The 26,172-nt window shown below is 47.7% G+C and overlaps 1 protein-coding gene across 2 annotated transcripts in view; it reads right to left on the bottom strand.

The window, feature by feature from the left end:
- Positions 1-20,638, bottom strand: part of LOC134351127 (erlin-2-B-like) — a 37,002-nt gene extending 16,364 nt beyond the window's left edge. The window contains exons 1-7 of one of the 2 annotated variants that reach the window (XM_063057231.1): positions 20,611-20,638; positions 19,413-19,529; positions 17,093-17,174; positions 12,245-12,291; positions 11,587-11,648; positions 3,116-3,241; positions 2,618-2,691 (exon numbers count right to left, since the gene is read on the bottom strand). In XM_063057231.1, the coding sequence (XP_062913301.1) occupies positions 2,618-2,691; positions 3,116-3,241; positions 11,587-11,648; positions 12,245-12,291; positions 17,093-17,174; positions 19,413-19,519 (498 nt within the window). In that variant the 5' untranslated portion in view covers positions 19,520-19,529; positions 20,611-20,638. Of the gene's footprint in view, positions 1-2,617; positions 2,692-3,115; positions 3,242-11,586; positions 11,649-12,244; positions 12,292-17,092; positions 17,175-19,412; positions 19,530-20,572; positions 20,587-20,610 lie in introns of those variants that run through there. The other variant, XM_063057232.1, reaches the window with a different exon arrangement.
- Positions 20,639-26,172: the final 5,534 nt, after the last annotated feature.

The following is a 26,172-nucleotide window of genomic DNA, read 5'->3' as shown; positions in this document are numbered from 1 at the left end:
TTCTCCCAGTATCCCTTCATGGCCTGACCAATCAAGAATCCATCAACATGTGCCTTAAATATACTCAATAACCTGGCCTCCACAGCTGGCAATGAACACCAGAGATTCACCTCTATGGCTGAAGAAATTCCTCAACTCTAACTGGATGTCCCTCTGTAGGAATCATCCTCTCCACATCCACGCCTTTCAATATTCGATAGGTTTCAATGAGGTTACCCCTCATTCTTCTGGCTGAAACTCTTCATACGGGTTCCTCAAGCTCCACTTTTGTGCTGCCACAAATCCTGGAACCAGGAGGATCCGAGTCAGGCAGCAGTGGGGTGGTGGGGAATGAACAGCTGATGCTTTGGGTCCATCTTTTTTAAAATAAAGTGATGGGGGAACAAACGTTGAGTGGGTGAGTTGTCACAGGTGAATGACAGAACATTACAATCCAAGAATATCAGGACACCGAACAGCACCTTCACAATTAGTGCAAGGGTTTAGGCACCACAGTAGCCTAGTGGTTAGCACAACGCTTTACGGTTCCGGCAACCCAGGTTCAATTCCCGCCACTGTCTGCAACGAGTTTGTACATTCTCCCCGTAACCATTTCTTCCCATAGTCTAAAGACATACCAGTCGGTAGATTAACTGGTCATTCCAAATTGTGCTGTGATTTGGCTGGGGGTAAATCGGTGGTTGCTGGGCCAGAAGGATCTACTCTCCACTGTGTCACAATAAATAAATAAAAGTAAGGAAGTCTTGTTTTCGAGGTGGTGGTGAGAAACACCTTTGCTGTATGGTGTCCAGCTGTGGTTCCTTACTGAAGGGACAATGGTTCCTGCTGACAGGGTGTGATGGGTTGCTCTCTAAGGTGGATAGAGAATCCCTACTATCTGAGAATGAGAGATGAACTCACTGAAACGTACAAACTTCAAACAGAAACTGACAGAATATACACTTGGGTGCCATGGAAGTGTAGCGGTTAGTGTGATGCTATTACAGCTCAGGCCAGAGGTCAGAGTTCAAGTCCGCATCTGCTATTATAAAGTTAGTACATTTTTCCCTTACGCGTGTTGGTTTCCTCCGGGTGCTCCGGTTTCCTCCCACAGTCCAAAGACATACGGTTAGTAAGTTAATTGATCATTGTAAATTGTCCCGTGATTGGGCTAGGATTAAGTCAGGGGGTTGCTGGGCAGCGTGGCTCCTTGGGCCGGAAGTGTCTGTTCTGCACTGTATCTCTAAATAAACATAAAAAATAAACGTCTGATTGTCCTGACACACAATGTGCTAGAGGCACTCACCAGGTCAGGCAGCATCTATGGAGGGGAATAAACAAATGACATTTTGGGTCAACTGTTTGTTCCTTTCTGCAGAATGTGTTATGTTTGTCCTGACAAGAGAGATTACTCCTCGGTCTCCAGAGAAGGGACGAGACATTTGGACTGAGATGGAGGAGCTTCTTCATTGGATGGATGTGAATTTTCCAAATTCTCTACCACAAGGCTTTGGATTCTGGAGGAGCTGAAGAAAGTAACCATAAGATATTGAAGGAGAATTAGGCCATTTGGCCCATTTCATCATGGCTGATCCAATTTTCCTCTCAGCCCCAATCTCCTGCCTTCTCCTGCACAAGAGCTCCCAAATCCCTTTGTGCCTCAGCTATTGTATTTTCTCTCCATTTAGAAAATAGTCAACCCTTCAATTTCTTCTACCAAAGTACATGGCCGTACACTTCCTGACACTGTATTCCACCTATTTCTTCGCCCACTCTCATAATCTGTGCAAGTCCTTCTATAGCCTCTCTACTTCCTCAAAACTATCTGCCCCTCCACCAATCTTCATATTGTCTGCAAACTTTGCAACAAAACCATCAATTCCATCATCCAAATTATTAATATATATCATGAAAGGAATCCATCCCAACACAGCCCCCTGTGGAACATCAATAGGTACCAGCTGTCAACCAGAAAAGGCTCCCTTTATTCTCACTATTTGCCTCCTGCCAATCAGCCACTGCTTTATCCTTGCTAGATTCTTTCCTGTAATACCATGGGCTCATACCTTGTTAAGCAGCCTCAAAGGGTATAGGGAGAAGGTAGGGGTGTGGGGATGACTGGAAGGATTGCATCAGCCATGATAAATGGTGGAGTAGACTCGATGGGCCGAATGGCCTACTTCTGCTCCTATATCTTATGGTCTTAGGTGTGGCACCTTGTCGAAGGCCTTCTGAAAATTCAAGTACACAACCTCAACCAATTCTCCATTGTCTATCCTACTTGTTATTTTTTCAAAGAAGTGCAACAGATATGTCAGACAAGATTTCCCTTAAGGAAACCATGCTGACTATGGTCTATTTTATCATGTGCTTTTAAGTACCCCAAGACCTCATCTTTAATAATTGAATCCAACACTATCCCGACCACTGAGGTCAGACTAACTGGCCTATAGTTTCCTTTCTTCTGCCTCTCTCCCTTCTTGAAGAGTGAAGATTGGTTAGACAGAATTGGCTGCGATGTTATTGAATGATGAAGCGAGTGTGGGAAAACACACCCGTCCCTGCGTCTGGCACTCGATGCCCTACAACTCTGCACTATGCTGCGCCAGTGGTAGTCAGCTGGAAGGAGCCAACTCACGTGAATGATGAGTCCAGGAGCCATACTGGTCAGGTCCTGCTGCAATGCCAACTTCAGGTCTTCATCAATCCGATCTAACGGGACAAAGAGCGAAACGTCACTGAGAGAGAATGTGTTTCACTCACACCTTCTCACCACAGGATCCCTCCCCACCATCATTCCACAATCCAATCAGACAGGACACAGTCACCAGAGGTTATATGTTTTCCCAGTGATCACTCACACCTTCCCACCACCCTGCATCCTTCTATCCACGGGACAAGGAATCAGACGTTACCAGAGAGATTGTTTCCCAGTGATCACTCACTCCCTCCCACCACAGTAAACATTAGATTGATTTGTCACATGTATATTGAAGCATACAGTGAAATGTGTCATTTATATCAAGTACCAACACAGTCTGTAGATGTGGTGGGTCAGGCCGCTATGTGACCACACCACTGCCATATCCCTCCTTCCTGATACTTCCATCCACCAACAGAAGTCAATCCCACTCACCAAATAACTCGATGTAGACCTCTTGCAGCGTGTGAATGCTACAGAACTGATTCAGCTCGTGGTGGATCTTGTTGAAGATCAGAGTCTTGTCATAGTCTGCTGTGTAATTTCTCACTATGTCGTACACTGCACACAATTACAAACAAATGTCAGTCTCCAACCGGATCAGTCTAGTGTATCAGATACCTCCACAGATGGGGGGTTTGGTCTGGTGTAATTTCTCACTATTTCGTACAATGCACATAACAATTCCAAACAAATGTCGGTCTCCAACCTAATCAGTCTAGATTCAGACATCTGCAGAGATGTGGGGTCTGGTCTGGCGAGGATCAGTTACCTCCACAGATTGGGGGGGGGGGGGAGTTGGTGTTTGGTCTGGTGAGGACCTGACTCCACAAATGTGACTTTGGTTTGGCAAGGTTCAGACGTCATCAGAGATGTGGTGTTTGGTCTGGTGAGGATCAGATATCTCCACAGATTGGTGGGGGGGGGGTGGTTTGGTCTGGTATGGATCGGATACCTCCACCAGTGTGGGGGGGGGGTGTTTGGTCTGGTGAGGACCTGACTCCACAGATGTGGGCTTGGTCTGGCGAGGTTCAGTCATCTCCAGAGATGCGCCGTTTGGTCTAGAGAGGATCAAACATGGCCGAAATGTGGCATTTGGTCTGGTGAGGATCAGATATCTCCAGACATGTGGGTTTTAGTCTAGTGAGAATCAGACTTCTGTAGAGATGTGAGGTTTGGTCTGATGAGGGACATACGTCTCTAAAGATGTGTGGCATGAAGCCTGGGTGACCAGAAGCTCTCTCCATGAGCACACAGGCCCTGACTGGGGGACTGAAAGGAGTGACATGAAGAAATGTAGAGGAGAACAGATCAAACTGGGTGATGTTGAACAGCGAGGCCAAAATAGAACAATACATGCCCTTTGGCCTGTGACGTTATGTTGACCTTTTAACCTAGTCAAGATCAATCTAACCCTTCCATCCAACATAGCTCTCCATTTTTCTATCATCCATGTACCTGTCTAAGAGTCTCTTAAATGCCCCAAAAGCACCTTCCCTCCCACCACCCGCCATGGCAGCGTGTTCCACGTCGCCACCACTGTGAGTGAAAAAACCCAGCTCTGACATTCCCACCTCCCCCATACTTTCCTCCAATTACCCTAAAATTATGCCCCCTCGTATTAGCCATTTCCACCCTGGGAAAAAGTCTCTGGCAATCCACTCGATCTATACCTCTTGTTATCTTGTACACCTCTATCAAGTCACCTCTCATCCTCCTTCATTCTAAAGAGAAAGGCCCCAGCTTGCTCAGCCTATCCTCACAAGTCATGCTCTCTAATCCAGGCAGCATCCTGGTAAACCTCCTCTGCACCCTCTCTAAAGCCTCAGATTCCTTCCTGAAATCAGGTGGCCAGAACTGAACAGAGGTAGAGGCTCTTCTCAGCACCTGACTGAAGGATGCAGCAGGTGAAAGCGTAATGCATCGACATAAAACAGACCTTAATAAATCCATCGGAAAATTGAGCGATTCTGGAGAAGCTATGTCTAGACAGGACGGTGATTACAGCAGATGATACTGCTGCCTCCCAGTGCTAGAGACCTGGGTTTGATCCTGATCTGGGGTGCTGTTTGTGTGGAGTTTCCACATTCTCCCTGTGACTGTGTGGGTTTCCCCAGGGGTTTATTTCCCCCTTCAAGAGAGCTTGTTTCTGTGCTACAGTGGGGTGTATGGGGTGCCCAGGGGGGTATGGGGTAACACCTCTGGTCCGTTCTGGGGCAGCCCATTCACCTTTGGGCCCAACCGGACTTGCAGCTCTCACCTGTGGTTCTGAGTTGCTGTTTGCCTGCAACAGTGGCCACACCCTGGTACCTTGTTTCGACAGACGGGCTAAACCAGGTGAGGGTAGCCGGCAGGATAGGGACATGCCTGTCCTAACATGAGAAGTCAGCTCCGGTGCGCTGGGCAGATGAGATCAGCAATGAGATACAACAACCAGGAAGGCAATTCTGCAATACTTTGTGGAGAGCAAAGGGGCATGACAAGGCACAGAAGATGTCATGGTCATCCCCTGCAACCAAGGAAGACCTCAGTTTGTGACAACTTCTCGTACTACTGAACCCAGATGTCCGAGGTTGAGAGAGTGGAAATGTCCTAGTACTATAGCTTTTCCACTTTAAAAACTTTCCCACACAGGTTTCCTGTCATCGTCAGATACGATGGACAACCAGCCATGGAGGCTATGAGCAGTGAGACTGTCAAAGGGGAAGGCTGAGCCAGAAAAGAGAGAAACATTAAATAAGAAGCGGGATAAAAAGGGAAGAGAAATAGAAAATAAACCATATCGCATCCTATCCAAATGCACCATGGTCTGGTACAGTAACTGCTCTGCACAGAGTAACAGAAACTGCAGAGTTCTGCAAACTTACCCTAACGCACCACAGCCTGGTACAGTAACAGGGGTACCAGAAACTACAGACAGTTCTGCAAACTTACCCGAACACACCACAGCCTGGTACAGAAACAGGGGTACCAGAAACTACAGACAGTTCTGCAAACTTATCCGAACACACCATGGCCTCGTACGGTAACAGGGGTACCAGAAACTACAGACAGTTCTGCAAACTTATCCGAACACACCATGGCCTCGTACGGTAACAGGGGTACCAGAAACTACAGACAGTTCTGCAAACTTATCCGAACACACCACGGCCTCCTACGGTAACAGGGGTACCAGAAACTGGACGGTTCTGCAAATTTATCCGAACACACCACAGCCTGGTACAGTAACAGGGGTACCAGAAACTATAGACAGTTCTGCAAACTTATCCGAACACACCATGGCCTCGTACGGTAACGGGGGTACCAGAAACTACAGACAGTTCTGCAAACTTACCCTAACGTACCACAGCCTGGTACAGTAACAGGGGTACCAGAAACTAAGACAGTTCTGCAAACTTATCCGAACACACCATGGCCTCGTACGGTAACGGGGGTACCAGAAACTACAGACAGTTCTGCAAACTTACCCTAACGTACCACAGCCTGGTACAGTAACGGGTACCAGAAACTACAGTCAGTTCTGCAAACTTATCCGAACACACCACAGCCTGGTACAGTAACAGCGGTACCAGAAACTACAGACAGTTCTGCAAACTTACCCTAACACACCACGGCCTCGTACGGTAACTGGGGTACCAGAAACTACAGACAGTTCTGCAACTTATCCGAATGCACCACGGCCTCGTACGATAACTGCTCTGCCCAGGACCACCAGAAACTGCAGAGAGTTGTGGACACAGCTCAGCACATCACAAAAGGTAGCCTCCTCCCCAGCTCTACTCCAGTCTATACTTCTGGCTGCCTCGGTAAAGCAGCCAGCATAATCAAAAGCCCCCACCCACTCTGGATATTCTCTCTCCTCCCCCCCTCCCATCGGGCAGAAGATATAAAAGCCTGAAAGAACGTACCACCAGGCTCAAGAACAGCCTCTAAGCCCCTGAAGTCAGACTTTTGAACCATGTCCTAGTACAGTAAGATCAACTCCTGACCCCTCAATCCGTCTCGTTTCGGCCTTGCACCTTGTTGTCTGCCTGTGCTGCAATTCCTCTTTAACTGTGGCTCTTTATTCTGCGCTGTGTCTCTGCTTTTGCCACCCCACCAGGTTCACAAACAGCTGTGTCCTTCAACCAACCAGCACAAGCCTAATTACTACAGTTTAGCTGCAGTACGACCACTTTCATCATTCTGCACTAAAAAGGACTTTGCTCACTTGTTGTTGCCCTGATATGTTTGTTTTTGTAAAAGCTGAGTGTATCTAATGTTTAAGACCATATAATATAGGAGCAGAATTAGGCCATTCGGCCCATCAAGTCTGCTCCAACATTTCATCATGGCTGATCCATTTTCCATCTCAGCCTTAATCTCCTGCCTTCGCCCTGTATCTCTTCATGCCCTGACTAATCAAAAATCTATCAATATCTGTCTTAAATATACCCAATGATCTGGCCTCCACAACTGCCTGTGGCACCGAATTCGAGATTCACCACCTTCTGACAAAAAATTTGAATTCATGTTTTTCTTGTGAATGTTGTGTATCTGATGCTTCTGCAAGTAAGCCTTTCGTGGACTTGTGCAGATGACAACGTGTGGGTTTCCCCCCACTCTGCAAAGACGAATGGGTTGGTAGGTTAATTGGTCATTGTAGGCTGTCCTGAGATTACCCTAGGGTTAAACCCGTGGGTTGCTGGGTGGGGTGCCATGTTGGGCTGCACTGAGGCTGGGTCAGAGGTGGCCTCTCAGACAGCTCGCTGCTGCCATCCAGTGGCTGAAACCTGCTGCATCCAGCAAGATCTCACAGCTACGGTCATCCCCTCAAGTGCAGAGAAGCCTTTCAACCCCACCGTGTCTATGCACATCTACACGAATACCATTTCCACATTAAAAAAGGACTAGCTTTGTACATCGACACACAGTGAAATGCGTTGTTTGCATCAAGTCAGATCAGCTAGGGGGAACCCGCAAGTGACACCATGCTTCCAGCACCAACATAACATGCACACAACTCACTAACCCTAGCCCATACATCTTTGAATGTGGAAGGAAACCCATGCGGTCACGGGGAGAACGTATAAACGTCTTACTTACAGCGGCAAGAATTGAATCTCGATCCTACAATTGCTACTGTAATAGTGCTACACTCCCATGATACCCTCAGTAGACAAGGCATCGAGATACATTAGGACTGTATCTTTTATGTCTTGTTTAGTTAAGTGTGTAAACTTATGAGTTTAGATACTGACAAACAGATAAAGCATAGAACACAAGACATAACAGCACAGTACAGGCCCTTCAGCCAACGATGTTGTGCTGACCTTTTAACCTACTGCAAGATCAATCTAATCCAGGGGTTCCCAACCTTTTTTCTGCCATGGACCAATACTATTAAGCAATGGGTCTGTGGACTGCTGATCTAACCCTTCCCTCCTATTTATTTACCACAAATAAAGCAAATTATTTTTAATCTCTTAAATTCAGTTGCTTCATCATTGAAACCTGTGTCCAAGCTCTGGAAAAACCCCCTCTGTCATTCCTCTTAGATCAGGGGTTCCCAACCTGGGGTTCACTGACTCCTTGGTTAATGGTAGGGGTCCATGGCATAAAAAGGTTGGGAACCCCTGTTTAGATGCTTCCTGATTCCTTGGGCCGTTTGGCCATCTCTGCCATTTGGATGGTTTTTCTACGTGGTCTCAGTAAGTGAATACAGAGGGAGAACTGTCCACTGTTCGGGTCACTGCACTGAGGGAAGCATGTGGTTGCACTGGAGGGAGAGCAGAGATTTACCAGGATGGTGCCTGGACTGGAAGACTTCAGACACGAGTAGAGATTAGTGAGCCTGGCTTTGCTCTCCTGAGAGGCCATCAGGGAAGAGGAAAGCATTCACGCCTGGACTACCAGACTCAAAAACAGCTACTTTTCCCAAGCAGTAAAGCTGATAAACACCTCCACCCACTGGCCCACTCCTCCATACCTATCCTGGATCAATTACAAAGAAGGGATGGCAGTGGCTATATTTCATTAGAAGTTTGAGGAGATTTGGTACGTCCTCAAAGACACTCTCACATTTCTAAAGATGTACGATGGACAGCATTCTAGCTGGTTGCATCACCGTCTGGAATGGAAGGGCCACTGCACAGGATCAGGAAAAACTGCAGAGGTTTGTAAACTCAGACAGCTCCATCATGGGCACCAGCCTCCCCAGCACCCAGGGCATCTTTAAAAAAAGATGCCTCAAAAAGGCAGCATCTATCGTAGGATGTCCTCTTCTCATTGTCTTCATCAAGCAAGAGGTACAGGAGCCTGAAGATTCGCACTCAACATTTTCGAAACAGCTTTTCCCCCTCTGCTATCAGATTTCTGAATGAATAATGAACCTATAAACACTACCTCAATATTTTATTTTTTTTCTTAATGTAATCCACAGTACTTTTGTTTAATGTTATTGATTGAGATACAGTGTGGAACAGGCCCTTTGAGCCGCACCACACAGCAACCCCCGATTTAATCCTCGCCCGATCACAATGACCAATTAACCTGCAACTGGTAGGTGTTTGGAATGTGAAAGCACCCACAGAAATCCCACATAGTCACGGGGAGAACGTACATACAGCGGTGGGAATTGAACCCGGGTCGCAGAGTGTTGAGCTAACCACTATGCTATTGCACCGGCCCTTATGTGTCACAGAACAACATACTGTATGCCAGTGATACTAAACTGACTCTGACCACTATGGCCATCATTTCCTGCCAGTCACATCTGTACCTGGTGTCACTTTATGTACATACAATCAGTCTGTGTATACAAGCTAATCTGTATTTACAGTGCCTATAAAAAGTATTCACCACTACCCCCCCCAGAAGTTTTCATGTTTTATAACATTGAATCACAATGGATTTAATTTGGCTTTTTTGACACTGATCAACAGAAAAAGACTCTTTCATGTCAAAGGGAAAACAGATCTCTACAAAGTGATCTAAATTAATTACAAATAAAACACAAAATAATTGATTGCATAAGTATTCACCCCCTTCAAGTCAGTATTTAGTAGATGCACCCTTGGCATCAATTACAGCCTTGAGTCTGTGTGGATAGGTCTCTATCAGCTTTGTACATCTGGACACTGCAATTTTTCACCATTTTTCTTTATAAAACTGCTCAAGCTGTGTCAGATTGCATAGATTGTGAGTAAACAGCCCTTTTCAAGTCCAGTCACAAATTTGCAATTGGATTGAGGTCTGGACTCTGACTTGGCCACTCCAAGACATTGTTGTTTTTAAGCCATTCCTGTGTAGCTTTGGCTTTATGCTTGAGGTCATCGTCTTGCTGGAAAACAAATCTTCTCCCAAGTCACAATTCCCTTGCAGACTGCGTCAGGTTTTCCTCCAGGATTTCCCTGTATTTTGCTGCATTCATTTTACCCTCTACCTTCACAAGCCTTCCAGGGCCCACTGCAGTGAGGCATCCCCACAGCAAGATGCAGCCACCACCATGCTTCATGGTGGGGATGGTGTGTTTTTGATGATGTGCAGTGCTTGGCTGACACCAAACATAGCATTTAGTCTGATGGCCAAAAGCTTCAATTTTGGTTTCATCAGACCATAGAACCTTCTTCCAGCTGACTTCAGAGTCTCCTACATGCCTTCTGGCAAACTCTAGCCAAGATTTCATGGGAGTTTTTTTTAAACAGTGCCTTTTTCTTTGCCACTCTCTTATAAAGCTGTGACTGGTGAAGCACCCAGGCAACAGTTGTATGCACAGTCTCTCCCATCTCAGCCACTGAAGCTTGTAACTTCTCCAGAGTTGTCATAGGTCTCTTGGTGGCCTCCCTCACTAATCCCCTTCTTGCACAGTCACTCAGGTTTTCAGGGCGGCCTCCTCTAGGCAGATTTACAGCTGTGCCATATTATTTCCATTTCTTGATGATTGATGACTGTGATCCAGTGACTTGGAAATTATCTTGTATCCATCTCCTCACTTGTGCTTTTCAATAACCTTTTCGCAGAGTTGCTAGGAGTGTTCTTTTGTCTTCATAGAGTAGTTTTTGCCAGGATACTGACTCACCAGCAGTTGGACCTTCCAGATGCAGATGTATTTTTAATACAATCAAATGACACCTTGACTGTACACTAGTGATCTCCACTTAACTAATTATGTGACTTCTAAAACCAATTGACTTTACCAGTGATGATTTGGGGTGTTTTAAATTTGCAATTAATTTACATCACTTTGTAGAGATCTGTTTCCACTTTGACATGAAAATCTTTTTCTGTTGATCAGTGTCAAAAAAAGCCGAATTAAATCCAGTGATTCAATGTTGTAAAACGATTAAAAAAACAATAAAACATGAAAACTTCCGGGGTGGGGTTGGGGCAGGTGAATACTTTTTATAGGCACTGTACATTTATTGTTATCTTATTGTGTTTTCTCTGTGCTGCATCGGATCCAGGATAGCAATTATTTCATTCTTCTTTCCACTTCTGCACTGGAAATGACAGTAAACAATATTGAATCTTGGAACATTAGATTATATATAAGATTATAAGAGGCACAATAAGGGAGATGATCACCGTTTACCCCCTCCCGACCCTCCACCCCCGTAGGCATATCCAAAGCAAGAGGGTAAAAGACACTTCAATTGTATCTTTCTGGAATCCAAGGTGAATATTTTAAAATGCAGCAGTCGTTCTGGAGACAGGAGTAAGGAAGGGGTGGGACAAGATTTGGCACACATTACAGAACAAGTGACGAGTTTTGGGTGAACTGGGGACTGCAGGATGATAGCTGGGGTGGAGCTGCAGCGTGACAGAGTAACGGGGTGGGTGGGTGTTTCTGCAGTGCAGGGAAGGGGGTGGGGGGGTGAAAGAAGACAGGTGATGTGCTATGCATACAAGTATTATAAATTCATTACCTGCACTTGGTATGAGGAAATTCACCACTTCAATCCGATCAAAATAGATTATTACACCACCACTGAGAGACAGAGAGAGAGGTAAAAAGCAAAGTTAACACAGAGAAATGTGGGTGAGGGGGGAAGGTGAGAGCTGGCAGGCATCTGTGTTTGCCTCCAGCGGTACATTGTGTGGAGTGACTCGCTGACCAGTTCATTACTTTGTCTACATTATTAACAAGTTTTCTTTCTTTCTGTATTTTATATCACTTTGACAAGATAATTTCTTCTAATCTTTAACAGGTATACAGTGCCTCCTTTGTTTGCAGATACCCCTTGCTACTGAATCAGAAAAGGACAGGCAATGAATTTTAAACAATATTTTTGTTGACGTGTGCCTGTAATCGTGGAATAGTAACCTCCAGGGCCCAACATCAATCCTCAGGAGTCAGCAGAAAGTACCCAGAGATCAGCTGCTCAGGCTAAAGCAAAGTCTAATTCACCCACATCAAGCCAGTGACACAGATATGCCAATGTATGCAGGGTTCATAAGCAGAAGATAGAAATAGACCATGCAATTAAATCAGTTCTGCCTCAGGTGCTGTATTACTGGGAGGGAGAGCGATCAGGTGACAGACAGCACACGGCAGGGACGCACGCAGGCTAGCAACGCACGTACCTTGTACCACAGGGAACATTTTTCACTTCATCGGTCTGCAGAGTGGTCTGAAATACAAACTTCGAGTCAAACGTAGGAAAGGAACAGTTTCATGCTGGATACAGTGCTGGATGTGGACAATTATTTTCATTCTCCTTATACCTGAGGCCAAGATATGACATTAATCTTGAACCGAGTGAAAGTCATCGGGGGCTCTTTAATCACGGATGTCCAGACACTGATATCAAGAAACCTGTTTCTAACTGTATTGAATCAAGGTGGTTTATTGTCAATCTACAGTGCACGGGCATAAAGGAGAACAAAATGATTATTATGGATTCGATGCTGTATAAAAAAACACACTAGACATAAATATAGATAAGAAATCTGATAAAACACAACTGTTTGAGTGTGCCATATATACACCTTACATGCTCTGATCTCAAATCTCCGCTGCCTTGTGGCTATATCCACTCATGGGGAAGGCTTCGCACCAGTGAGGGTAGAAACAGGATGATTTGGCAGATAAATGCCTGGCTGAGAAGCTGGTGCAGGGAGCAGGGCTTCAGGTTCTTGGATCATTGGGATCTCCACTGGGGGAGGTGTGACCTGTACACAGGGGACAGGCTGCACCTGAACCCGAGGGGGACCAATATCCTTGCAGGCAGGTTTGTTAGAGCTGTTGGGGAGGGGTTACGCTAATTTGGCAGGTGGTTGGGAACCGGAGTGATGGGACTCAGGATAGGACGGATGGTCAAAAAGCAAAGGTAGTGAGCAGTCAGAATGTCAGAAAGGGCAGGCAGATGATAGGACATAATTGCAGCCAGCAGGGTGAGTATCAGTGCATTAGAGATGTAGAACCAAAAAAGGGGAGCAAATACAGTATCACAATGCATAGAGTATAAGAAATAAGGTGGATGATCTTGTTGCAATATTACAGATTGCCAGGTATGATGTTATGGCCATCACTGAATCATGGCTGAAGGATGGTTGTAGTTGGGAGCTGAATGTCCAAGGTTACACATTATATCAGAGGGATAGGAAGGTGGGCAGAGGGGGTGGTGTGGCTCTACTGGTAAAGAATGGCATCAAATCAGTAGAAAGATGTAACATAGGATTGGAAGATTTTGAATCCTTGTGGGTTGAGTTAAGAAACTGCAAAGGTAGGAGGACCCTGATGGCCTCCAAACAGTATCTGTGATGTGGACCACAGATCACAACGGGAAATAGAAAAGGAGTGTCAAAAGGGCAATGTTATGATAGTCGTGGGAGATTTTAACATGCAGGTAGATTGGGCAAATCAGGTTGGTAATGGATCTCTAGAGAGTGAATTTGTTGAATGCCTATGTGATAGCTTTTTAGAGCAGGCTGTCATTCAGCCTACTAGGGGATCAGCTATATGCTATGTGATGTAATGAACCGGAAGCGATTCGGGAGCTTAAGGTAAAGGAACCCTTAGGAGGCAGTGATAACAATATGATTGAGTTCAACTTGAAATTTGATAGGGAGAAAGTAAAGTCTGATGTAGCAGTATATCAATGAAGTAAGGGAAATTACAGTGGTATGAGAGAGGAGTTGGCCAAAATAAATTGGAAGGAAATGCTGGCAAGGATGAGAGCAGAGTAGCGATGGCTTTGAGCTTCTGGGGAAAAAGAGGATGGTTCAGGATAGATATATTCCAAAAACAAAGAAATACTCAAATGGCAAAATAGTACAACCATGGCTGACAAGGGGAGTCAAAGCGAATGTAAAAGCAAAAGAGGGGCATACAACAAAGTAAAAATTAGCAGAAAGATCAAGGATTGGCCAGCTTTTAAAAACCCTCAGAAAGCAACTAAAAGAATCATTAGGAAGGAAAAGATGAAATATGAAAACAAGCTACCAAACAATATCAAGGTGGATAGAAAAAGCCTCTTCAAGTAAATGAAAAATAAAAGAGAAATGAGAGTGGATATAGGACTGTTAGAAAATGATGCCCAAGAAATAATAACAGGGTCAAGGAGATGGCAGAGGAACTAAATGAGTACTTTGTATCAGTCTTCACTGTGGAAGACACGAGCAGTGTGCCAGGTGTTGAAGGGTGTGAGGGAAGAGAAGTGAATGCAGTTAATATAGGAAAGGAGAAGGTGCTCAAAAAGCTGAAAGACCTAAAGGTACACAATTCACCCAGACCAGAGGAACTGCAGCCTAGGGCTCTGAAAGAGGTAGCGGTAGAGATTACGGAGGCATTAGCAATGATCTTCCAAGAATCACTGGACTCTGGCATGGTTCCAGAGGACTGTAAAATTGCAAATGTCACTCCACTCTTTAAGAAAGGAGGGAGATGGCAGAAAGGAAATTATAGACCAGTTAGCCTGACCTCAGGGTTTGGGAAGACATTGGAGTCAATTGTTAAGAATGAGGTGATGGAGTACTTGGTGATACAGGACAAGGTAGGACAGTCAGCATGGTTTTCTTAAGGGAAAATCTTGCCTGATGAACCTGTTGGAATTGTTTGAGGAGATTACAAGTTAAAGAGGATGCAGTGGATGTTGTATATTTGGATTTTCAGGCAGCCTTTGACAAGGTGTCACACACGAGCCTGCTTACCAAGTTAAGAGCCCATGGTATTACAAGAACACTAGTAACATGGTTAGAGCATTGGCTGATTGGCAGGAGGCAGCAAGTGGGAATAAAAGGACCCTTTTCTGGTTGGCTGCCAGTGACTAGTGGTGTTCCGCAGGGGTCGGTGTTGGGACTGCTTATTTTAATACTGTATATCAATGATTTAGACGATGGAATAGATGGCTTTGTTGCCAAGTTTGGTGGAGGGGAAGGTAGCTTGCAGAAGGACTTAGACAGATTAGGAGAACAGGCAAGAAAGTGGCAAATGAAATACAACACTGGAAAATGCAAGATCATGCAATTTGGTAGAAGAAATAGATGTGCAGACTACTTTCTAAAAAGGGAGAAAATCCAAAAATCTGAGATGCAAAGGGATTTGGGATCCTTGTGCAGCACCCTAAAGGTTAACCTCCAGGTTGAGTCAGTGGTGAGGAAGGCTAATGCAATGCTAGCATTCATTTCAAGGCGTCTAGAATGTAAGACCATAAGATATAGAAGCAGAAGTAGGCCATTTGCCCATCGAGTCTTCTCCGCCATTCAATCAATTCTTGCCTTCTCCCCATACCCTTTGATGCCCTGGCTAATCAAGAACCTATCTATCTCTGCCTTAAATACACCCAATGACTTGGCCTCCACAGCCGCTCGTGGCAACAAGTTCCACAGATTTACCACCCACTGAATAAAGTAATTTCTCCGCATCTCTGTTCTAAATGGACGTCCTTCAATCCTGAAGTCGTGCCCTCTTGTCCTAAACTCCCCTACCATGGGAAATAACTTTGCCATATCTAATCTATTCAGGCCTTTTAAAATTCGGAATGTTTTTATGAGATCCCCCCTCATTCTCCGAACTCCAGGGAATACAGCCCAGGAACTGCCAGATCTTCCTCCATTCCCGGAATCATTCTCGTGAATCTTCTCTGAACCCTCTCCAACGTCAGTATATCCTTTCTAAAATAAGGAGCCCAAAACTGCACACAATACTCCAGGTGTGGTCTCACAAGTGCCTCATAGAGCCTCAATATAAGAGCAGGGATTTGATACTGAGGCTTTACAAAGCACTGGTGGGACTTGCCACAGAGCAACCTGGCAGTTTGGGGAACATGGAAGCGTTGTGGTTAGCATAAAATTTACAGTACCAGTGTTCAATTCTCACTACTGTCCACAAGAAGTTAGTACGTTATCCGTGTGACCCATGGATTTCCTCCGGGTGCTCCCATCTCCTCTCACATTCCAAAGATGTACGGGTTGGGGTTTATAAATTGTGAGCTTGCTATGTTGGTGCTGGAAACATGGTGACACTTACGGGCTGCCCCCAGCACATCCTCGGACTATGATGGTCGTTGACATCGAAACTGTGTGTTTCGATGTGTGTGTGACAAGCAAAGCTAATCCAATTTTAATCTCTTCAATCATTCTCTGGTTTGGTGCTTAAGATGTCTGACAGGGCACACATGGAAATGCTGGATTTTTAAAGAGACCACTGAGTTTCAAGGTTCTGGATTCACTGCTGAGACTGAATTAACAAGTTTCAAGGTTTTGGATTCACTGCCAAGACTGAATTAACAAAAACTTCTGAAAGAGACCAGGTAAACAAAAAGGGAAAGAACAAGGGTATAAATAATGACTTGTGCAAAGTCAGCGCGCACTGTTTACCTATTTTCCTGTAATTGCCCATGAGAAAAGGAATCTCAGGTGGGTTATGGTGACATATACATATAATAAATATACTCTGATTTGACTTTTTCTGGGTACCAGGAAAGCGTAGCAGCTAACATGACGTAATGACAGCTTGGGGTGTCGGGGGTTTAGAGTTCAATCCCAGTGTTCTGTGTAAGGAATTTGCAAGTCCTCCAAGTGGAACGCCTGGATTTTCCCCGGTGCTCTGGTCTCCTTCCACAGTCCATAGACATTCCGGACAGGATAACTGGTCATTGTAAATTGTCTTGTGACTCGATTTGGGTTGAATCGGGGTTGTCAAGGGTTGCTGGGTGGTGTGTCTCAAAGGGCTGTAGAGGCCTGTTCTGGATTGTATCTCTGAATAAAATAAAATTAACGCTTGCTTTGGAAAACCTCACCACATGGACCAGGCTCCAGAGGAAGCTCACCGTCTCCTTCTCAGGGAGTGGAAAGACTGATCTGTTCACATTTCCCTCACCATTGAATTCATGATGAAAAGAGACCCAGTGGCAGAATTAACTTTACAAAACATTGCACCCTTGCACACGCACGTACACACGCACATACACTCACTCACAGGAGACCAACCTGCACTGCCTTAAAGGTGGTAATAAATGGAAGCATCAGATGGAACCCTGGACCGCTTGTCGCCTTTAACAACGCTCCGCCCCTGAGGAACAAGGGATAGGGATCGTCAGGGGACCAACTCAGTGGAAGAAAACAAATCTACCTGCTTCAGTCCTTGTGATAAACTTCTGTTTCGGCATCCTGCCACAACCTGTCATCAGCTCCTGGTGACTGCTGCCGTAAGCCCAGGCTGCTCTGAGGGGGAGCTGAGGGTCAGGGAGCTGGGGGTCAGGGAGCTGGGGGTCACTCTGTGGCTGTGACAAGTTAGTCCACCTCCAGCCACTGACAGCGTCAGCCGGTTCAGTGCATACATCACTGAAACAGGCTCTTCAGCCCTTCTATTCCGTGTTGTCTATCTGAGCTATTCCCATTTACCTTAGATCCCTCCAAACCAGGAGTTCCCAACCTTTTTTTTTACACCATGGGCCCCTAGCATTAATCGAGGGGTCCATGGACCCAGGGTGGGATCCCTGATCTAATCCGTTCCTGTCCACGTTAGGATACCACTGTAGTGTATTGGTTAGCGCAATGCTGTCACAGCTTGGGGCGTAGATGTTTGTAGTTCAATTTCAATGCCGTCCGTAAGGAGTTTGTATGTTCTCCCCGTGACCATGTGGGTTTCCTCCGGGTGCTCCGGTTTCCGCCCACAGTCCAAAGATGCGCCAATGAGTAGGTCGATTGGTGATTGAAATTGTCCTGGATTAGGCGAGGGTTAAATCGGTGGGACGCTGGGCAGCACAGTTCGAAGGACCAGAAGGGCCTGTTCTGCACTGCATCTCTAAATAAAATTAAATAACTGTCCAAATGTTCTCACCTCAGCCACTTCCTCTGGCAGCCCGTTCCATCCACTCAGCAGCCTGTGTGTGAAAACCCTCTCCCTCAGGCCCCTTCTCAGTCTTTCTCCCTCACCTTCAATCTATTCCCTACCCCGGGGAAAAGACCCTCCACCTTACCCTTGACCCTCATGATTTTATAAACCTCTATAACCCCTGATCCTCCCTGGCTCCGGGCAAACAGCCCCACCCTATGCAGTCTCCAGCCCCCCAGTGGATACTTTTTGCCACCTTAGCATCCTTCTGACAGCAGGGTGACCTGGACTGTACGCTGCACCCCTGATGTGGTCCCACTACTGTACTGAAGAGCTGGGAGTCTCAGTCCGGGTCTCTTCAGTCAGCTGTCGAGCCTGTGAATAGCCCACTTGTTCTATCTCGCTGGGCAGTTACACACAATGCCACTGTGCCAACTTTACCCACTGCCAGCATGAGGCCCAGCTCAGTTTGGAGGGGCAACACCTCATATTCTGTCCGGATAGCCTTCAACCTAACATCATGAACATAGATTTCTCAAACTCCCCCACCCTTCTTTCTTTCTCTAGTTCCCATTCTGCTCCTCTCCTGCCCCTGTACTCGCTGGAATTCTGAATGAGAGGGCGGGGATCTCACTGAAACCCATCAAATACTGAAAGGCCTCGAAAGAATAGATGTGCAGAGGATGCTTCCTCTAGTGTGGAAGTCTAAGACCAGAGGGCATAGCCTCAGAATACAGAGATGTCCATTTAGAACAGAGATGAGGAATTTCTTTAGCTAGAGGTGACGAAATCTGTGGAATTTGTTGCCACAGACAACTGTGGAGGCCAGGTCATTGGGTGTATTTAAGGTGGAGGTTTATAGGTTCTTGATTAGTTAGGTTATGAAAGGATACGGGCAGAAGGCAGAATGGGGTTCAGAGGGAAATAGATCAGCCATGGGCAGATTCGATGGGCCAAATGGCCTAATTCTGCTCCTCTATCTTATGATCTTCCCTTCTGCTCACCAGCCCATCACCTCCCTCTGGTGCCTCTCCTTCCTTTCCTCCCACGGTCCCCTCCCCTCTCCCATCCAATTCTTCCTTCCTCAGCCCTTGTCCTTTATCACCCATCACCCCCCAACTTTGTACTCCACGCCCTCCCCCTCCTCCTCTCCCTCCCCCCTGCGAGCTGCACTCGTTCCCCTCCCACCCCCTTCCTTTCCAGTCCTGATGAAGGGTCTCAACCAGAAACATCAACTGCTTATTCCTATCCATGGGTGCTGCCTGACCTGCTGAATTCCTCCAGCATTTTGTGTTTACCCACTGCTGTCCGTTGTTCTTTCACCCACATCTCTAAGCCCAGCAAACCCCCCCCCCCACCCCACAACACATTTCCAAGCCCAATAACCTCCCTCCAGCCCTGCCTGTGCGGGACACACAATGCAGCTGGGTGGGGGGGTGAGGGCACAGGGGCTGGGGACCCTGCACGGCTCACCTGTAATACACGGCGATGTGACCCTCTTCCACCTTGTGCACCGAGGAGAAGATCATGGCAGCAAGAGCAGCCGCAGCCGCTGCCAGGACTGAGCTGAGCTGAGCCATCTTCAGCAGTCTGCCAGACAGATAGAAGGTGATGCAGAGACCCAGCAAAGGCCATTCAGCCCAAAAATCGTGCTGACATTTCCCACCAGCAACTCCACCCAATCACTGCACTGTAGCTTAGCTGACAACCCAAAGCTCGACATTACCAGCGATCAGGACTCAATTCTGCCAGTGGCAGTAAAGAGTTTGAACATTCTCCCCACGACTGCGTGGGGTTTCCCCGGGCTCACCACTCTCCACACACATACGGGTAGAGTTAGTAAGTTGTGGGCATGACAGCAATGGGGAGGGAGACGTGAGCGTGGGGGAGGGGCCAGGTAGGGTAGGATAAGGGGAGAGAGGGAGGGTGACGGGGGGAGACTGAGGGTGACAGGGGTGAGGGGAAGGGTGGGGAAGGGTGACGGGGGTGGGGAAGGGTGACGGGGGGGTGAAGAAGGGTGACTGGGGGTGGGGAAGGGTGACTGGGGGTGGGGAAGGGTGACTGGGGGTGGGGAAGGGTGACGGGGGGGTGAGGAAGGGTGACGGGGGGTGAGGAAGGGTGACTGGGGGTGAGGAAGGGTGACGCGGGGGTGAGGAAGGGTGACGGGGTGAGGAAGGGTGACTGGAGGTGAGGAAGGGTGACGGGGGGGTGAGGAAGGGTGACGGGGGGGTGAGGAAGGGTGACGGGGGGGTGAGGAAGGGTGACGGGGGGGTGAGGAAGGGTGACTGGGGGTGAGTAAGGGTGACGGGGGGTGAGGAAGGGTGACTGGAGGTGAGGAAGGGTGACGGGGGGGTGAGGAAGGGTGACGGGGGGGTGAGGAAGGGTGACGGGGGGGGTGAGGAAGGGTGACTGGAGGTGAGGAAGGGTGACGGGGGGGTGAGCAAAGTCCCAGCCATACAGCCACCTCACCCGGGTCCCCAACACCCATCTGATATCCACGGGCTCGGCACCTCGCCGACCCTCATCCCCATCCCCGTCCCGCCTCCCAGTCCTGGCCACGTCCCCCGTCCCCCGTCCCCCGTCCCCCGTCCCCCGTCCCCCGTCCCCCGACCCCCGACCTCCCGCCTCCCTACCGGGTCCCGGCCAGAACCGCTCTCCCCAAGTTACTCACCTCCCCGCCCGCGGCCACCACTGATGACGTCTCAGCGAGCGACCCGAAGTCCAAAACATGGCAACAGCGGCGCCTCCTGGTGACAGAGACGCACTACAGTTCCTCCACGGGAGCGCTGTGGCGGAGGGTTGATGTTGGGGTTTGGGTTTAGGGTGTAGAGGAGGGTTGATGTTGGGGTTTGGGTTTAGGGTGTAGAGGAGGGTTGATGTTGGGGTTTGGGTTTAGGGTGTAGAGGAGGGTTGATGTTGGGGTTTTGGTTTAGGGTGTAGAGGAGGGTTGATGTTGGGGTTTGGGTTTAGGGTGTAGAGGAGGGTTGATGTTGGGGTTTGGGTTTAGGGTGTAGAGGAGGGTTGATGTTGGGGTTTGGGTTTAGGGTGTAGAGGAGGGTTGATGTTGGGGTTTGGGTTTAGGGTGTAGAGGAGGGTTGATGTTGGGGTTTTGGGTTTAGGGTGTAGAGGAGGGTTGATGTTGGGGTTTGGGTTTAGGGTGTAGAGGAGGGTTGATGTTGGGGTTTGGGTTTAGGGTGTAGAGGAGGATTGATGTTGGGGTTTGGGTTTAGGGTGTAGAGGAGGGTTGATGTTGGGGTTTGGGTTTAGGGTGTAGAGGAGGGTTGATGTTGGGGTTTGGGTTTAGGGTGTAGAGGAGGGTTGATGTTGGGGTTTGGGTTTAGGGTGTAGAGGAGGGTTGATGTTGGGGTTTGGGTTTAGGGTGTAGAGGAGGGTTGATGTTGGGGTTTGGGTTTAGGGTGTAGAGGAGGGTTGATGTTGGGGTTTGGGTTTAGGGTGTAGAGGAGGATTGATGTTGGGGTTTGGGTTTAGGGTGTAGAGGAGGGTTGATGTTGGGGTTTGGGTTTAGGGTGTAGAGGAGGGTTGATGTTGGGGTTTGGATTTAGGGTGTAGAGGAGGGTTGATGTTGTGGTTTGGGTTTAGGGTGTAGAGGAGGGTTGATGTTGAGGTTTGGGTTTAGGGTGTAGAGGAGGGTTGATGTTGGGGTTTGGGTTTAGGGTGTAGAGGAGGGTTGATGTTGGGGTTTGGGTTTAGGGTGTAGAGGAGGATTGATGTTTGGGTTTGGGTTTAGGGTGTAGAGGAGGGTTGATGTTGGGGTTTGGGTTTAGGGTGTAGAGGAGGGTTGATGGGTTTGGGTTTAGGGTGTAGAGGAGGGTTGATGTTGGGGTTTGGGTTTAGGGTGTAGAGGAGGATTGATGTTGGGGTTTGGGTTTAGGGTGTAGAGGAGGGTTGATGTTGGGGTTTGGGTTTAGGGTGTAGAGGAGGGTTGATGGGGTTTGGGTTTAGGGTGTAGAGGAGGGTTGATGTTGGGGTTTGGGTTTAGGGTGTAGAGGCGGGTTGATGTTGGGGTTTGGATTTAGGGTGTAGAGGAGGGTTGATGTTGGGGTTTGGATTTAGGGTGTAGAGGAGGGTTGATGTTGGGGTTTGGGTTTAGGGTGTAGAGGGGGATTGATGTTGGGGTTTGGGTTTAGGGTGTAGAGGAGGGTTGATGTTGGGGTTTGGGTTTAGGGTGTAGAGGAGGGTTGATGGGGTTTGGGTTTAGGGTGTAGAGGAGGGTTGATGTTGTGGTTTGGGTTTAGGGTGTAGAGGAGGGTTGATGTTGGGGATTGGGTTTAGGGTGTAGAGGAGGGTTGATGGGGTTTGGGTTTAGGGTGTAGAGGAGGGTTGATGGGGTTTGGTTTTAGGGTGTAGAGGAGGGTTGATGTTGGGGTTTGGGTTTAGGGTGTAGAGGAGGGTTGATGTTGGGGTTTGGGTTTAGGGTGTAGAGGAGGGTTGATGTTGGGATTTGGGTTTAGGGTGTAGAGGAGGGTTGATGGGGTTTGGGTTTAGGGTGTAGAGGAGGGTTTATGGGGTTTGGTTTTAGGGTGTAGAGGAGGGTTGATGTTGGGGTTTGGGTTTAGGGTGTAGAGGAGGGTTGTTGTTGGGGTTTGGGTTTAGGGTGTAGAGGAGGGTTGATGTTGGGGTTTGGGTTTAGGGTGTAGAGGAGGGTTGATGGGTTTGGGTTTAGGGTGTAGAGGAGGGTTGATGTTGGGGTTTGGGTTTAGGGTGTAGAGGAGGGTTGATGTTGGGGTTTGGGTTTAGGGTGTAGAGGAGGGTTGATTTTGGGGTTTGGGTTTAGGGTGTAGAGGAGGGTTGATGTTGGGGATTGGGTTTAGGGTGTAGAGGAGGGTTGATGGGGTTTGGGTTTAGGGTGTAGAGGAGGGTTGATGTTGGGGTTTTGGTTTAGGGTGTAGAGGAGGGTTGATTTTGGGGTTTGGGTTTAGGGTGTAGAGGAGGATTGATGTTGGGGTTTGGGTTTAGGGTGTAGAGGAGGGTTGATGTTGGGGTTTGGGTTTAGGGTGTAGAGGCGGGTTGATGTTGGGGTTTGGGTTTAGGGTGTAGAGGTGGGTTGATGTTGTGGTTTGGGTTTAGGGTGTAGAGGAGGGTTGATGTTGGGGTTTGGGTTTAGGGTGTAGAGGAGGATTGATGTTGGGGTTTGGGTTTAGGGTGTAGAGGAGGGTTGATGTTGGGGTTTGGGTTTAGGGTGTAGAGGCGGGTTGATGTTGGGTTTTGGATTTAGGGTGTAGAGGAGGGTTGATGTTGGGGTTTGGGTTTAGGGTGTAGAGGAGGGTTGATGTTGTGGTTTGGGTTTAGGGTGTAGAGGAGGGTTGATGTTGGGGTTTGGGTTTAGGGTGTAGAGGAGAGTTGATGGGGTTTGGGTTTAGGGTGTAGAGGAGGGTTGATGTTGGGGTTTGGATTTAGGGTGTAGAGGAGGGTTGATGTTGTGGTTTGGGTTTAGGGTGTAGAGGAGGGTTGATGTTGGGGATTGGGTTTAGGGTGTAGAGGAGGGTTGATGGGGTTTGGGTTTAGGGTGTAGAGGAGGGTTGATGTTGGGGTTTGGGTTTAGGGTGTAGAGGAGGGTTGATGTTGGGGTTTGGGTTTAGGGTGTAGAGGAGGGTTGATGTTGGGGTTTGGGTTTAGGGTGTAGAGGAGGGTTGATGTTGGGGTTTGGGTTTAGGATGTAGAGGAGGGTTGATGTTGGGGTTTGGGTTTAGGGTGTAGAGGAGGGTTGATGTTGGGGTTTGGGTTTAGTGTGTAGAGGAGGGTTGATGTTGGGGTTCGGGTTTAGGGTGTAGAGGAGGGTTGATGTTGGGGTTTCGGTTTAGGGTGTAGAGGAGGGTTGATGTTGGGGATTGGGTTTAGGGTGTAGAGGAGAGTTGATGGGGTTTGGGTTTAGGGTGTAGAGGAGGGTTGATGTTGGGGTTTGGGTTTAGGGTGCAGAGGAGGGTTGATGTTGGGGTTTGGGTTTAGGGTGTAGAGGAGGGTTGGATGTTGGGGTTTGGGTTTAGGGTGCAGAGGAGGGTTGATGTTGGGGTTTGGGTTTAGGGTGTAGAGGAGGGTTGGTGTTGGGGTTTGGTTTAGGGTGTAGAGGAGGGTTGATGGGATTTGGGTTTAGGGTGTAGAGGAGGGTTGATGTGGTTTGGGTTTAGGGTGTAGAGGAGGGTTGATGTTGGGGTTTGGGTTTAGGGTGTAGAGGAGGGTTGATGTTGTGGTTTGGGTTTGGGTTTAGGGTGTAGAGGAGGGTCGATGTTGGGGTTTGGGTTTAGGGTGTAGAGGAGGATTGATGTTGAGATGGAAGATGGAAGGATATGGACTCTAAGGGTGAGCGATGAACATGAAGGTGGAGAGATATAGACTCTGTAAGTGTGAGCGATTAGTGTTTGGGTGTTTTTGATTTGTTTTTTCGCTGGTTCATCACAACATTATGGGCCGAAGGGCCTGTTGCTGTGCTGTGCTGTTCTATGTCACGGGCACAAGTACTGAGATACAGTCCGTACAGTTTAATTCATTACACAGGTTGAACAGGTTAAAGCATTAGCAATGCACGATGAAATGTAACAGCTTTCGAGAAAGTGCAGTCAGGTAGATGATACTGTGCAAGATCATAAAATGGTAGTTATGAATCCAAAAGTCCAATTTCTCATACTAGGAAACTATTCAACAGTCTTATAACAAAGCTGGCCTTGAGCCTGGTGGTAAGTACTATCAGCTTTGTGTATTTCCTGACTGGTGAGAGAGGAGAGAAGAGAGATGGTATTCGGCGGATGTGGGCTTTGATTATGCGGACTGCTTTGCTGAGCCAGTAGGAGCTAGGCCAGAGTCCACGGAGGAGAGATGGGTTCCCGTGGTGTGCGAAGCTGTGACCACGACTCTCTGCAGTTTCCTGTGGTCTCAGGCCGAGCGGTCACCGTACTGAGCCGTGATGCATCCCGATTGAATGTTTTGTCTCGATGAGAATCGGTGAGAGTCAACGGAGACATGACACATTTCTTTAGCCTCATGAGAATGCAGAGGCACTGGTGAGCTTTCCGGGGCGTAATATCAATGTGGTTGAACCAGGGCAGACTACTGGTGATGTTCACACCTAGGAACTTGAAGTTCTCAACCCCCTCGACCTCAGACCATTGATGTAGACAGGAGCCTGTACACCACCAACCCCCCGAAATCAATGACCAGCTCTTTCGTTTCCTGGATGTTGCTGTGAACTCTTCCCATGCCTGAACTTGAAATAAAAAGTGGTGCCGCTCAACTAAAGAGCTGGTTGCTGCCTTCAAGAAGGGGAAAGAGCGAACATACACCAGCGTGCGTTGGAGGATCAGCGGTGGAGAGAGTTAGCAGCTTTAAATTACTGGACATCAGAGTATGGGATGACCAGTCCTGGGTCCAGCATGTCGATGCAATCAAAAGGAAGCGCTAGCGACTTTATGTTTGGCTTGCTGTTACAGGTAAGTTTTTCATTGCATCCCGTGCAGATGAAAATAAACTCCACTTTGAGATGTATCATGGAGAGCATTCTAACTGAGTGCATCACTGTCGGGTATGGAGGGGCGGGGGGGGGGGCTACTGCACAGGATCAAATCAGCTGCAAGGAGTTGTGACCTCAGTCAGCTCCGTCACTGGCACGAGCTTCCGCAGTATCCAGGACATCTTCAAGGAGTGATGCTTCAAAAAGACAGCATCCATCATTAAGGACCCCCATCACTCAGGACATGCCCTCTCATCATTGCTACCATCAGGGAGGAGGTACAGGAGTCTGAAGACACACACTCAATGATCCAGCAACAGCTTCTTCCCCTCTGCCATCTGATTTCTGAATGGACACGGAATCTATGAACAATACCTCACTGCTTTTTTTTGCTCTTTATGCAGTATTTATTTCATCTTTTATATATATGTTCACACACACACACACACACACATACACACACACACACACACACACACACACATATATATATATACACGCACACTTACTGTAGTTTTCAGTTCTTTTATTATGTATTTCAATGTTTTGCTGCCACAAAACAACAAATTTCACAACATATGCCAAAGATATTTAACCAGATTTTGATTCAAAGATGAATACTAATAGGTGCAACACACATCAAAGTTGCTGGTGAACGCAGCAGGCCAGGCAGCATCTCTAGGAAGAGGTGCAGTCGACGTTTCAGGCCGAGACCCTTCGTCAGGACTAACTGAAGGAAGAGTGAGTAAGAGATTTGAAAGTTGGAGGGGG

The sequence above is a fragment of the Mobula hypostoma genome, chromosome 8 (assembly GCF_963921235.1).
Source record: "Mobula hypostoma chromosome 8, sMobHyp1.1, whole genome shotgun sequence".
In the NCBI taxonomy this organism is placed as follows: domain Eukaryota; kingdom Metazoa; phylum Chordata; class Chondrichthyes; order Myliobatiformes; family Myliobatidae; genus Mobula; species Mobula hypostoma.
Note: the sequence above shows the minus strand (reverse complement) of the source record. Positions and strands in the feature narration are given on the sequence as shown.